The sequence below is a fragment of the Oreochromis niloticus genome, linkage group LG1 (assembly GCF_001858045.2).
Source record: "Oreochromis niloticus isolate F11D_XX linkage group LG1, O_niloticus_UMD_NMBU, whole genome shotgun sequence".
NCBI classification, from domain to species: Eukaryota; Metazoa; Chordata; class Actinopteri; order Cichliformes; family Cichlidae; genus Oreochromis; species Oreochromis niloticus.
Genome location: NC_031965.2, coordinates 22,603,484 through 22,616,680, shown reverse-complemented (window position 1 = coordinate 22,616,680; position 13,197 = coordinate 22,603,484). Strand labels below are relative to the sequence as shown.

The 13,197-nt window shown below is 41.3% G+C and overlaps 1 protein-coding gene across 2 annotated transcripts; it reads right to left on the bottom strand.

Annotated features, from left to right (window-relative positions):
- Positions 1 to 683: 683 nt before the first annotated feature.
- Positions 684 to 12,323, bottom strand: tradd (tnfrsf1a-associated via death domain). 2 transcript variants are annotated; one of them, XM_003442259.5, is made up of 5 exons: positions 12,196 to 12,323; positions 5,947 to 6,107; positions 5,565 to 5,845; positions 4,366 to 4,510; positions 684 to 1,416 (listed from the first exon to the last, which is right to left on the bottom strand). In XM_003442259.5, the coding sequence occupies exons 2-5, from the start codon at positions 6,095 to 6,097 to the stop codon at positions 1,118 to 1,120; spliced, it is 876 nt and encodes a 291-aa protein (XP_003442307.1). In that variant the 5' UTR covers positions 6,098 to 6,107; positions 12,196 to 12,323; the 3' UTR covers positions 684 to 1,117. The 2 variants fall into 2 exon arrangements, with proteins under 2 accessions (XP_003442307.1, XP_025762383.1); XM_025906598.1 differs by lacking the exon at positions 12,196 to 12,323 and adding an exon at positions 12,066 to 12,145.
- Positions 12,324 to 13,197: the final 874 nt, after the last annotated feature.

Below are 13,197 nucleotides of genomic sequence, written 5' to 3'. Positions count from 1 at the left end.
AAATCACTTGATGGTATTAACAATATCAGTGTCACCTTAAATCAACATATGCCACATCGTGTCAGTGCGGGAGTAAATGTCTCTGTACTCCATAAACCCACAAAATTCCCAGAAATATAACTGAGGACGCGGCCTAGCTATCACCAGCAGTTAGAGCAGCAGGGACGTGTGTGTTTAACTTAGGACACTATGTATGTCTATTTGAAGGGTCTGTATTGCATTAGTGTGTGTGTGTGTGATAAACAAGTCTAATCCACACATCACATCTGGATGGATGGTCAAGTTGAGTAAAAAAAAAAAAAAAGTGGGGGAGGGGCTCTTTTACAGTGGACCCTGAATGAAACCAGCACAGGAGCTCAACCTGTAGAAGCTCCATCCATCTTTGACAGCCAAGCTGAGATAAAACACACACACACCTACCTCAGATCCGCCCTGAAGCACCTACATCATGACTCAAGCAGTGACACACACACACACACAGACGTTCAGCATCGGCAGTTCAATCATGTGCACGTGTGTGAGTGACAGCGAGCGCTGGTGGAGAGGGAGGGCGGATTAACACTAAATTATACCTGAGGGATTTTGACAAAATGGTGTTTTCAGGTTTAATTACACTAATGCATCAAACAGAAACATGAAAATTGTTTTTTATGTCTTTTTTTTTTTTGTTCCTCAATCATTTAATTTAAATGCACCCATTTTGTAGGAGAAAAAAAACTGTTTCGCACTCATTAGAAAGAAGACCCAACAGGTTCCATCTGTAAATTGACTTTAAAAGGAGAAACATGATGACAACGGTTTAAACAGTGCATTAAACTCATGACAGCATTTTTTTTAAACAGTGGTGACAGATCATTCAACTAAATGAAAACAATTATCAATAATACTAATAATTGAAAAGCAAAGACGTGAATCATTTAATATACGCACATACTCCCACACACACTCCTACACGCACACACACACGGGGGATGATTTGAAGGATGGGATGGTGTCGATGACAGACGTGAAGAACAAACACACTGTGTGTATAACATAAGCAGGCAGGACAAAGTCGCCACTCCTTGCACAGAGAGGACTCCGCCCCCCTCTCTGTTTTCACAGCTCAGACTCAGAGTTACTCTCGCGGCTGCAGGTCCAGAATATTTTCAGCCAGGCTCGTGAGTTTGCAGTCCTCCAGTGCTTTGACCAGTCGGCTCAGCTTGGCTGCCCTCCCCTCCGCCTGGATGAAGCGGCTGAGCAGCTGATAGGCTTGCTCATACAGCCCTTCTCTCTCGTACTCGTAGGCCAGGTTGTCTATGGCTGGGCCCTTCAGAGCGCGGCAGTTCTTCCCCAAGGCCCTCCCTACGTGCTTCCACTGACGGCCCACTCCGTTAGAAAAGCTCTGCACATCTGCCGCTGTCAGCATTCGGTCCTCTGATGGGCCCACAGGATAAAGATGAAGGGAAAGCATTAATGTAAACCGCACTCAAGTACGATTACATAAACAGTGTTTTACAAACAGATGTAAACAGCAAGCTCTCACAGAAGAACTTAGGGCAGGGGTGTCGAAACTCCTATTAGTTCACGGGTGACAGTGAGCCGAACTCTAAAACCAATACATAATAATGTATATATTAAAAAATTTAAAAAAAACACTCCTCAAGTGTTTCCATCTCTGAGGTATAAAAACCTGAGCAAGAGTCAAGATTTTAATAATAGCTGGAACCATAAAGCTAAATGAAAGAAACCCATCATCCCACTCCACTAAAAACAAAAAAAAACAAAAAAAACCCCCCAAAAACGGCAGACAACAGAAATGAGCACTTTCTTTAAAAAAACTGCTCATTTAATAAGAAATGTATTCATACACCAGATGACAAAAATAATCTATGCGTCTCTCCATGTTTCCACATAAACAGAGTCCATCAATCCATCTTTTTAACTGCTTATCCAATTCACGGCTGCAGGGACAATGGAGCCAATCCCAGCTGTCACAGGGTGGAGGCCGGGTGCCCCCTGGACAGGTCGCTTGTCTGTCAACTATTCCCACTCTCATTCACACCAATGGGCAATTTAGAATCACCAATAAACCTAATGTGCATTTTTTGAATGGTGGTGGGAAGCCTGTGGATTTAGAAAGTCACTAAACCCTCACAACATTTCAAAATCTACAAATACATTTTCACTTCCCAAACTTTTCCACTCCCGTGTAGTATTCCCAGCATCACCACGTGAAGACTCGCATTTCAATTTATTGAAAAATTCAAGTTTTAAAAAAATTTACTGAGAGCCTTTAGCGAGCTGCTTCAGTCACACATTCGAGTCTTTTGATGTAGTGTTTCTTTTCAGCTGATAACTCCAAATGCTTTTCTAAAAATGTCCAGGTGAGAGCACCTTGGGAGGGAGCCCTAAGCAAATAGTAGTACCTGACTCTAGTACAGCAAACTAAATAGTCATATAATCAAAACTACAGTATTTCATACTAATACTGTAGTTTTCCAGGAATAAGTGCACACCTGAATCCTCAGACCAGCAGTGTTACCTTCTCCGCTAATGTCCAGTCATCCCCCACTGTGAGTGTATGACTAGGAGAAAAGCTAAAGGCTGCAGCTTTCAACCCAAACTTAAACACCAATAGGACTTGTGTACAGGATGCATTATTAATTCCTTGCTTCTCATTTAGTGTTGATGTCAGTTTGGCTGCTGTTTTATACATAAGGGACACTCAGCACCTTTGGAAACTCCTGTAAACATCTGTAAAATTAACCACATTTATTTTCAAGCTTCAGATTTTTTCGAAACATGTAAACCATTTTTCTAATAGGTAAGTGAAATTTAGCCATGTTGGTCCAGTTTTAAATGCAGGAGCAAAGAGTCAACAAGAAGGGCTCATCCAGTTGTGAGGCTAGAAGAGAGGCAGAGCATCTGCCAGTCATGTATCATGACACTGCTGGTGGTACACCCATCAAACGTTTAAGACCCCTGAAGTTGTATGACCTCCCTGTGGACATTTAATAAATCCTTTTTCTAGATAGAACTCCCATTGCATACAGCTGGAAAAAAAGCTTAAGTGGATGCACCCCTACACTGTTTAATTTTAATGTACACCGACAGGACTTTCATACTTTAGTACTACACTGTCCTTTTGCCAGCTGTAGCTGCAGATTCTGCATATTCATTCATTTCATGTGCTTTAAGATTATAAAACAGCTTTAATGAGTAATTTTCAGCCAGATGGGGATAGTGATACCACCTGTAAACACGCATTTTACCTGACACAACTACAACTATTCCATGTGGGCAAGTTGCTCTTTAGACATTCAGCAGTTACAGAGCAACACTAGCAAACATCTGGAGACTAAAATTCATTCATTTTCCTAACCGCTTCTATAATTCAGGGAGAGGTGAGGCTGGAGCCTATCCCAGCTGTCATAGGGGATAGGCGGGGTATGTCTACCTCTCCAGGCTATCTGGAGAGCTGGACTGGTGGATTTGAACCCAGGACTTCTCACTGTGAGGCAACAGTGCTACCCACCTGACCAATGTCCTACCAAGTCTAAAGTTCATCTTTACTTAGTTTAAGCTTTAGATCTTCACTACCTCCTGAAGTGCATATCGCACTTAGCACCTTTAAGTTCACTGGTTTGGTTTTCTGGCTCACTGCTTCAGCAAGCAGCTGGTCTCAAGCAGCAAACACTACTTGCTAAGCACCAAACAACAAACAGGCAAAGTCAGTGAAAAGCCTGTGATCACAGAGCTGTATAATCTGATTGTTCGTATGGAAAAAACTGATCAGAGCAGCTTTAAAGTTGTGCACTTGCATGATCAAAAACACTGAAAAATCAGGTGCAATTAATAAAGACCAGTCAGTTCATTAACGAAAATCCCTGCTGTTGTACTTTCACACTTTCCTTTTTCCCCATCAAGACCACCAACATCAATTTACAAACCCCAGGAGAGCTTTAATGTGTCACTGGGTGTTTAATTTCAGTTGTTTGGCAGCCACCAAATCTCCTGCGTTTTTATTAATTCAAATTTTAGTTGACCCAATATGAAATCAGTCCAAGTATGCAAACCAAATACATTATCTGCAGGCATTAATCTCTTCCCACTGACTGGCTGAAATAGGGAGTAAGCTGAAACAGTATTGACTTCGTGTGCTGCTGAGAAAAAAAAAAGGCAATCAACAAAGTTCTGTCAACTTCTTGAATTGAAATAAATTTGTTTTTGCAGACACATGAGGAGAACGAGGAGATGGCAGTAATCCCACCATTTGTAAATGAACAACCATCCTCCATAGTTAAATTACAGAGAATATCTAAATAATATACTGTGGACAGCACACCACACACATGACTAGTAACAAGGACCGTCTCGACTCACCAAACACTCTGTTCTGAAACTTGAAGCAGTTGCTGGGAACGGGAGACTCTTCCTGCGTGATGACGGACTGTGAGGCAGGACCGCGGGCCTGACTCTGCAGCTGCTGCTCGAGCTCATCGATCTCCTCATCGCGCAGGCGCTCCGGCTGAAAGGCACAAAATGGCAGAAATCACTCAGAATAAAAATAAATGAGAACGTCAAAGTGGGCACACTCTCCGAGGGCCATAGTGACTACAATAAATGGCCATGGCTTAAATTTGGCAGAAACAGGAGATTATATGTTTCACAATACTAAATTTTGTGGTTACATTTTCAGTGGATCCAAAATGCTGCAGAGCAAGTACTCACAGGAACTTGAAAGAGAGAGGATATTTCCCATATTGGCTTCTCTTCATTGGCTCTCTGGTAGAATCAAATTTAAAATCCTGCTCCTCACATACGAGGTCTTGAATAATCAGCCCCCATGTTAATGACCTCATAGTACCATATCACCCCATTAGAGCACTTTGCTGTCAGACTGCAGGTTTACTTGCGATTCCCAGAGTATTTAAAAGTAGAATGGGAGGCAGAGCCTTCAGCCTCCCAGTTTGGATTCAGGAGACAGACACCCTCTGTCTCCTGAATCCAAGAATTAGGCTTAGAACTTTCCTTTTTGGTAAAGCAAATAGTTAGGGTTGGATTAGGTGATCCCTGAATGCCCCCTTAGTTATGCTGCAATAGGTTTAGACTGCTGGGGGCTTCCCATGATGCAATGTTCCTCCTTCTGGTCTCTTTTCACTCTCTATGTGTTTTGACACCTCTCTGCATTTAATCATTAGTTATTATTAAATCTCTGGCTCTCTTCCACAGTGTGTCTTTTGTCTTGTCTCCCTCCCCTCAAACTCAACCGCTCCCAGCAGCTGGCTGTGTGGAACTCTAACGAGTGATCAGGCTGAACTGTCACTGAGAGAGAGTGATTTGCAGTGTTCGGCCAGGTTTAGCTTTCAGGAACAGGTATGACTATAACAAACCTGCTTGTGTGAATCTTTGTGAAAAAGTTCTTGACTGTTTCACATTGCAGCTAAATTACCTTGCAAGAAAAAATCCCATTAGAAATCGGAAAGTGTCAGGCACGATGAGGTGAAATGAGATCTACTTTTAAAATCGTTTTGCCTCTTTAAAATCACTGGAGAACAGTTTATCAGGAACATCAACCTTACCTGTGACAGGTTGATGTGCTGTAGGCAAAGATCCAGCTTGTCCAGACACCGATCCAGAATATGAGTGCCTGCCTTGAGCTGGGTTTCCACAGTTAACTCCTGGGGCAGAGCGAGCAGCCGGCAGGCGTGCTGGCAGAGATACTGCCTCACCGCTCCAGAGCTGTAGCTCTCCAGGAACTGACGACATGCTGCCACATTCATAAACTTCACCTCCACCCCCAAGAAGGGATCGGCGTCATGGACCTTTAGGATCTCAAATGTACCCAGGCCTCCTGCAGAGTCTTAACAGTGGAAGATTATGATTAATCAAGGTAAATCCTACAAGAGGTTTTTTCTATTTTAATGAGCATGCCGTATGAGAAATGCCTAACCGGGGACTCACCTGTAAGTGTCAGCTTGATGACTTTGAAAATGATGAACTTTCCCTGTGGGTCTTTGTAGAGAGAGAGCAGGTTCACACCGGGACACAGCGACTGCAGAAACATGACTGCGCATCCCGTCCATGGACCTCCATCCACAGTCTTGTCTGCCATTCTCTGAACACTATTTGAGACAATTGATGCAGTAAGGTACAGTTTCATATATTGTATATTCATCAAATATAAAGTGAAATATTTCAAGCTTTAATGTATGGCTCATGAAATCAAGTATCTGAGATTAGTAGAATATTTGCCAAGATCGATGGGAATAAAAAGGATTTACAAAGGAAACATCCGCATGTTTATACACTTGATACTTGGTTTGGTGGCTCCTTTGCCACTAATTACTGCATAAGTGCAGTAATGCATGAAACCGATCAGCTTGTGGCACTGCTGAGGTGTTACTGAAGCCTAAGTTACTTTGATTGTGGCCTTCAGCTTGTCTGTGTTTTGGTTTTGTGTATTTCTCGTCTACTTTGTAGATTTCTTGCGGCGGGAGTTAGGGTCAAGTGAGTTGGCTGGTAAATGCAGCAGGGTGAAAACATGGCCAGCAAACCATTTGGTAGAAGTTTTATCGCTGTGGACGGGTCCTAAGTGGTGCTGGGAAAGGAAATCGACATCACCATAAAGCTTGTTAGCAGATGGATGGATAAAGTGCTCTAAAGTCTCCTGGTAGACGACTGTGTTGACTTGGACCACCACCAGCAGCAGCAGATGAAATGGCACCCCAAATTGTCACAGACTGTGGAAACTTCACACTGGACTTCAAACACGGTGGATTCTCCACTCTTTCTCACATATCCAGGACCTTGATTTCCAAATCAAATGCAAGTTTTACTTTCGGCTGAAGAAAAAACTTTGGGCCACCGAGCAACAGTCCAGTTCTTCCTCTCCTCTGACACCGTCACTGCTTTAGGAGTGGATTGATATTAGCAATGTGACAGTTGTAGCTCTTTCGCTGAAGACGTCTGTATGCGGTGGCTCTTGATGCACTGACACCAGCCTCTGTCAACTCCTTGTGAAATTCTCTCAAGTTCCTGAATCCACTTTTTCCCCTCTACAATCCTCTCAAGTCTTTTGTCATTGTGGTGCAAATTTTACCACACTTTTCATTCTTCTAGTCAACTTTCTATTAATATGCTTCAATACAGCACTCTGGGCACAGCAATGACTCTCTATGGCTTATCCTCAATGAGGAGGGTGTTGATTATCGGCTGGACAACTGTCAACTCAGCAGTTTTCCTAATGATTGTGGTTGACCACGTCATTAACGAGTATATATACTATGAAATACAAATTAAATACTCTACCAATATTCCACTACATGAGCTATAAACCATAATAAACTGAATTTAATCAAAAACAAGTCTTGAAATAATTCACTTTGTGTAATGAATAGAGAATACATGGAAGTTTACTTTTTTAAATTCAATTACATGAATAATATTCAAGTTCTTGCACTAGCATAACAAAGAAGACAGTGAGCCCTACTCTATCACCTGTTTGTAGGTTTGCTTGTTTGTTAAATTTGAGTATTTTCTCCTTTTCTCTGATTTCTCTTGTCTTAAATGTAATGTTTCTGGGTTTTGTTGTGTTATTTAAACATTTTGCTACATTTTTGGATATAAATTTTTTTTTAACTGATTCAAGGTAAGAGGCAAGGTGAACCCTGGATCGATCCATCACAGGGCTAACATTTGGAGACAGACATCCACACTTACTCACAGATAATTTTAAAAAATACTGACAGCAGCTAGTGTCACCACTCAGCCTCCTAGCAGATGCACCTATTTCAATTTCAAGCTTTCAATTTCAAAACTGACCTCTAACTTTGAGATCACCTTCAATGAGATTCCAACTCACCTGAGATTTTTAATAGATACACCAACGGTCAACCATCGCTTCGTTCTCGAGTTATCACATTATCGCCCAACAAAGGTCCCCCACCCACTCGCTCAGCAGGATAATGAAAATACCCCATCAGCCTTTTACGACTAAGGGGTAAAAACAACTATTACTCAAACACGCATGTCTTTGGACTGTGTGGTGAAACCGGAGCATGCAGAGGCAACCCATGAAGACGTAGGGAAAATGAAACTCCACAGAAAGGCCCCAGCACAGCAGGAGGTTTGAACCCAGTGTAAATCACTGTTCCTCCACCGTCAGCAGGTAATAAAAACGTGGTGAGAGACGTACGTCATTTCAAATTCAGGCTCTAAATTTTTGATCAGTGGTCATTAATTCTACGTCTCATTTTATCTGAAGCAGGAGATTCAGTTTCTAATCGTGTTCACTCAGAGTGATGGGATAATAAACCGTATCACCTCTGCTGACTTAACCGCCTGGACCCAGGGCAGCCAAAATACATCCACCATGTTTCTGGCCTCACTCCACCTTTTTTACCCCAGCTTCCTTCTGAAACCCTCATTACATAAAAACATGTTTAATCTCATCCCTCCCCTCCCCCACTCCAGCCCCTGACTCCTGTGCCCTGGATGAACCGCTGAAACCTGCTGGTGCCGTCTCTATGCATCCTGACTTGGAGCGCTCTGCAGCCAAAGAGGACCCTCTGAGCTGGATTAGGTGCACGTCCTCGCATTTTACTGAATCACAGTATGCTTGGCGGTTAGGTGTACAGGAAACGACTTAGGCAGTATGTAATTATTTGCTATCCTATCAACTGGTACAATGGAAGTATACTGTGAGATTAGTTTAGCAGCTGGATGAGGATTAAGTGATCATCGGGAGCTTAAAATATATAATTCATCCTTTGCTGCCAAAAGCCAACCTCTAGTATTCCCTGGAGAGCTTGTTTGGTGTTTGGGTAACAAAAAAAATTTGATTCAGAAGCATGAATCAAACGAATTCAAAAATGGCTCATTTTGTCCAGTCCAAAAAAATACAAATGATACATTCAGATGACATAAAAGGGTAAAAATGGAAAGTCCTCACATTTGAAAAGCATAAGCAGAAAACATTTCGTAACTCCCCCGACTAAGTTTACAAATGATCATTTTCAATTATAAATGTAGCTTTTTAACATCTACTCGCTTCAATCCATACATAAATATAAGAATAACTGACACTAACTGAGGGCTAATAATTTGTTTAATCATCCCTATAACTGATCATATCCTTATGATGACACAGCATTAAGCAACACTTCTTGCGTTTTTAGTAAAGCTCTCTGTTGGAAAACAAAACATGCCAACTACATGGTGACGCCATGCCATATATCATTCATTCATCTGATGTCAAGTCTGGCAAGAGATTTAAAATGACCAGTAATTCATTTTTTTTTTTGTGTGGGGGGGTGGGGGGGGGGTGGGGGGGTCTAAAAGAAACTTGAAAAATGTGATCACAGGGTCTGCAGGTAACTCTGTTGCATGTGTCATGCCAGAAAAATGTCTTTATTGTCAGGAAAAGACCATCCCTACATGGTTATGTCAACCTGGGGGGAGCATCTTTGACTCAGGTGGTCAACAACCAAGTTGAAGGTCAGTGGTTCAATCCTTGGCATGTCCATTCTACATGCTGTGGTGTTCTTTGACAACATATTAAACCCCAAATCAACCTCCCATGATAATAATCCTCAGCACACCGACAAATCCACAAAGGAAGACCTCAGAGGCAGGAAAGGGAGGGTTATCGTTCCTGTGAAGGTAACACTTGTTACTCAAACATCTTTCAACTGATGGACATGAAGGAAGAGGGGTCAAAAATTCGCATCCCAATGTGAAACACCAGTGGAAAAAATTCATTATTCTTGCTAAGGTGGACAACACAAGCTTCTGTGGCTGAGGGCGTAATTACTTTTTCACACAAATGAATGATGTGGTGAAGCATGCAACCTTTATCTGTAGTCACTGTATCAAAGATCAGAGGTTTGCTCGTCAAAAAGAAAAGCCCAGTTTCCAGAGGATGTACTATGTACTATTTACACAACTGAATATTGATGGAAAACAGCTACAGCTAGGAATACTGATTCCTCATATCCGAAAGATCCTTTCCTTAAAGTAGTTTTAACAGTAACAGTGTGATCTGACCATCCAGAGATATAAAAATGATCTGACTCTGTCAGAGGTTTCACCTTGTGAGAAGTGGGTGGCAAAATCAGAGCCTTCGTGGTCATTCATCATCCGAAGCTTCAGCCTTCTGTGATTAAATCAAGTGGGTTTTTCCGAGGTTACAGTGTTTTTAGTTTCAAGTTCAGTTTGACTTGTTTCTTCGGTGAGCTGCTAGTTAGAGAGGGCAAATTTTCCTCAGCAGAAGTTTGGAAAACTTGAGGCCTTACATGTTGGGAAGGCGCCTCTTTACAGTCAGTATGAATAAGAGGAGCACGTTTTGCATGCAGACCTGTAAGAAGTGACGTTTTTAGTGAAATGACTTGTGTTTTTGATCACCTTAATTTGGCAGACCTTCCAAAAGCATTCCAGTTAACCATAAACTTTGTTTGCAGACTATTTTTGCTCAGGCACGTTTATAAACAGTTTGTAAACTGTAAGTAATGAATTAAGGGGCAAGAAAAAACATTTAACTCCTCTGGAATATCTGAGGTTTCTGAATTGATTCCCAGCAAAATATTATATGGAAAAAAAGCACACTATGACTAATAACACACCAAATCGGTCACACAATCCGAAATTCCTCCTCTTCATCACGAATGCCTCTAAAAACTGCTACAGAAAGCATCTGACGAAAGGCGCGGCTGCTGAAGGCGGCTGTGTCAGTTACTAATTTCAAGAGTTCATTTGTTATTTTCCACCTTCACTGTTTGTTATCTATCTGTTCATAAAGGACACGAAAATGTTTTCAGTTTATTCAGATTTTGTTTTTATCTTATTTTGACTTAGAAGATCAGATCACATTATTTCCAATGTCATCAAAACAGTTGTGAATTTATTTTTCAATTTAGCCTTAGATCCTTTTCAATTTTATGCTGGCATGGTATCAGAAAACCCTCTTCAGCATGGTTCTTGTGTTTCAAGTTAGAACATTCTGATTAGGGAGACACATCCAACGCGCTGTGTGAGGGGTTCATCTCTGAAAACGACCTTTAGCACCTCTGAACTAACTCAAACTTACATTAACAACTGGAGGCTAATTGTGAATAAGCTATTTATCCCCCTGTACATCGAATATGACTAGCACTTCCACTATAGGTCGAGTATGGATGACTAGGGTAAACATGCGGAATGAAGCTGACTTAAAATAATGGTTCCTACACCAGCAGCCTGAGCCATGGATCCATGCTTTTATGTCAAATTCTGCCCCTACCATCTGAATGTTGGAGTAGAACTGTGAACTGTAGCCTCGGTCTCCTGATCGTAGCTAGGGTGGCACTCGCTGTGGTATTCTGCTGCTGGTATGGTCTTGTGCAGCTGCAGCCTATTTGCTTCCAAGTTGGATGTGCTATGTTTTCATAGATGCTCTCCTGCATACCTTTGTTGTAACTAGTGGTTATTTCAGTTGCTGTTAATTTCCTATGAGCTCAAAGCAGTCTTCCCATTCGCCTCTATCATCAACAAGGCCATGTGATTGGCTGATTAGATATTTGCGTTAAGAACAAGTGTATCCAATAAAGTCGCCGTTAAGTGTATAATAAATACGTACATCACGTTTACAGCTTTAACTTCTAAAGTCAGGCAAGCCAGAAAAAGTTAGAGATCCACTGAACTATGAGCAAAACAATAACAAATGTTGCTATCTGAGGATATTTTATGACATTTGTTTCCTAGCTTAAAGTAACAACAAAACCTTCGATTACAGCTTATAAACTCATCATAAATGAAGCCTTACAGAAACAACAGAAAAACACACCCAGAGTTTACTCAAATTATAGACTATGTAACTTTAATGTCAAAGCTATAACTGTTGTCCAACTTTAAACTAGGGGACGTGGTTGCTATGCGACCCGTACGTACAGGTGAGCTAGCTGATTACCTTCATAACAGTTTGACAGCTGCATTGGTTTGAGTCAGAACACCGCAAAGATAGCTATTCCGTTTTAAAATGTCAGTGCCTTATACTGAAAGGGATGGAGGTTACTGTGAGAAATGTCACGCAGAATAGATAGAGCTACCGTAAAGCTGCGAGCAGCCACGCCGCTGAAGCGGCCCAAAGCCTCGGGAAGCCCGCACGCCTAGTTTCTGCCTAGGAGGTCCTTTGATTCACCGTGAAGTAACACTTTGATAAGCTCGGCTCAAACTTACCTTAAAACTTTGTTAAAGTGTTTGGTAACGCTTCCTTCTGTGGAATCACACAGACAGTATGAGCTTCCTGGCTTCCCATTGGGTGAGCAGCAACCAAGCTGCGTTCTGATTGGTGGAAATCAACGAGGAAAATCGTGACGGGAAGGAAGTGTTTTTTTGTGTGTGTGTGGTTTTTTTTCTTTTTAACGTAAACGTTCAGTTTACATGTAGTTCAACGAATCCCGTTACGAACAGTTGTATCTAGCATTTAATCATAAATTTGAACCTGAACCAAAACGCTCAAACATTAAAGAACTGAAACACTTTACTGGCTCTTTGACGAGTCTAATTTCTCACTGTGGTCGCTGGGTTTTTGTGTGTTAACAGATTTAAACAGCTGCTGGGGAAAACCAAAACAATGCACTAGGCATATTTGCATAGTCCCACTGACAGACAAAAACGGTGCAGGGGTGCAAAGGTTTCCCGGAAATTTAGACACAGGTGAAACTGATCTAAGAAATCTAATCAAAAACATTAATCAAATGTAACTTTTATGTCATTTATGAACAAATATATCTGCTGGCTTCAGCTTTTAAGTTTTATTTGGTTTAAATATATTTGTTTTGGGGGGACTTTTAGCCTAACACAACTAAATCTGAATGTATATAGTCCTGTGCAAAAGTCTTGAGCCAACAGCTCATTATATTTTGTATAGTAAGAAAAATGTTGTTTTAAGATAAATATAACAACAAAACGATCAAAACATAAAGACAACCAAAAATAAAGGTTACCAAGTTACAGCAAGTCTAAAAAAGTGAGTTTTTAAACTACTTTTTAATGAAAACCACAGAGTCTGGAGGATCTCAGAGCACCACTGTGGCAAAAACTCTGTCTCCTTTAGTCCTCACCCTGATCACATGATGTCTAGAACCTGCTGAAGATGTATGGATGTAAAAGTTTACTGATCTACACTAATGTTTGTCCATGAAACACTCAACATGTAACTAAATTAGTAACAGTGTG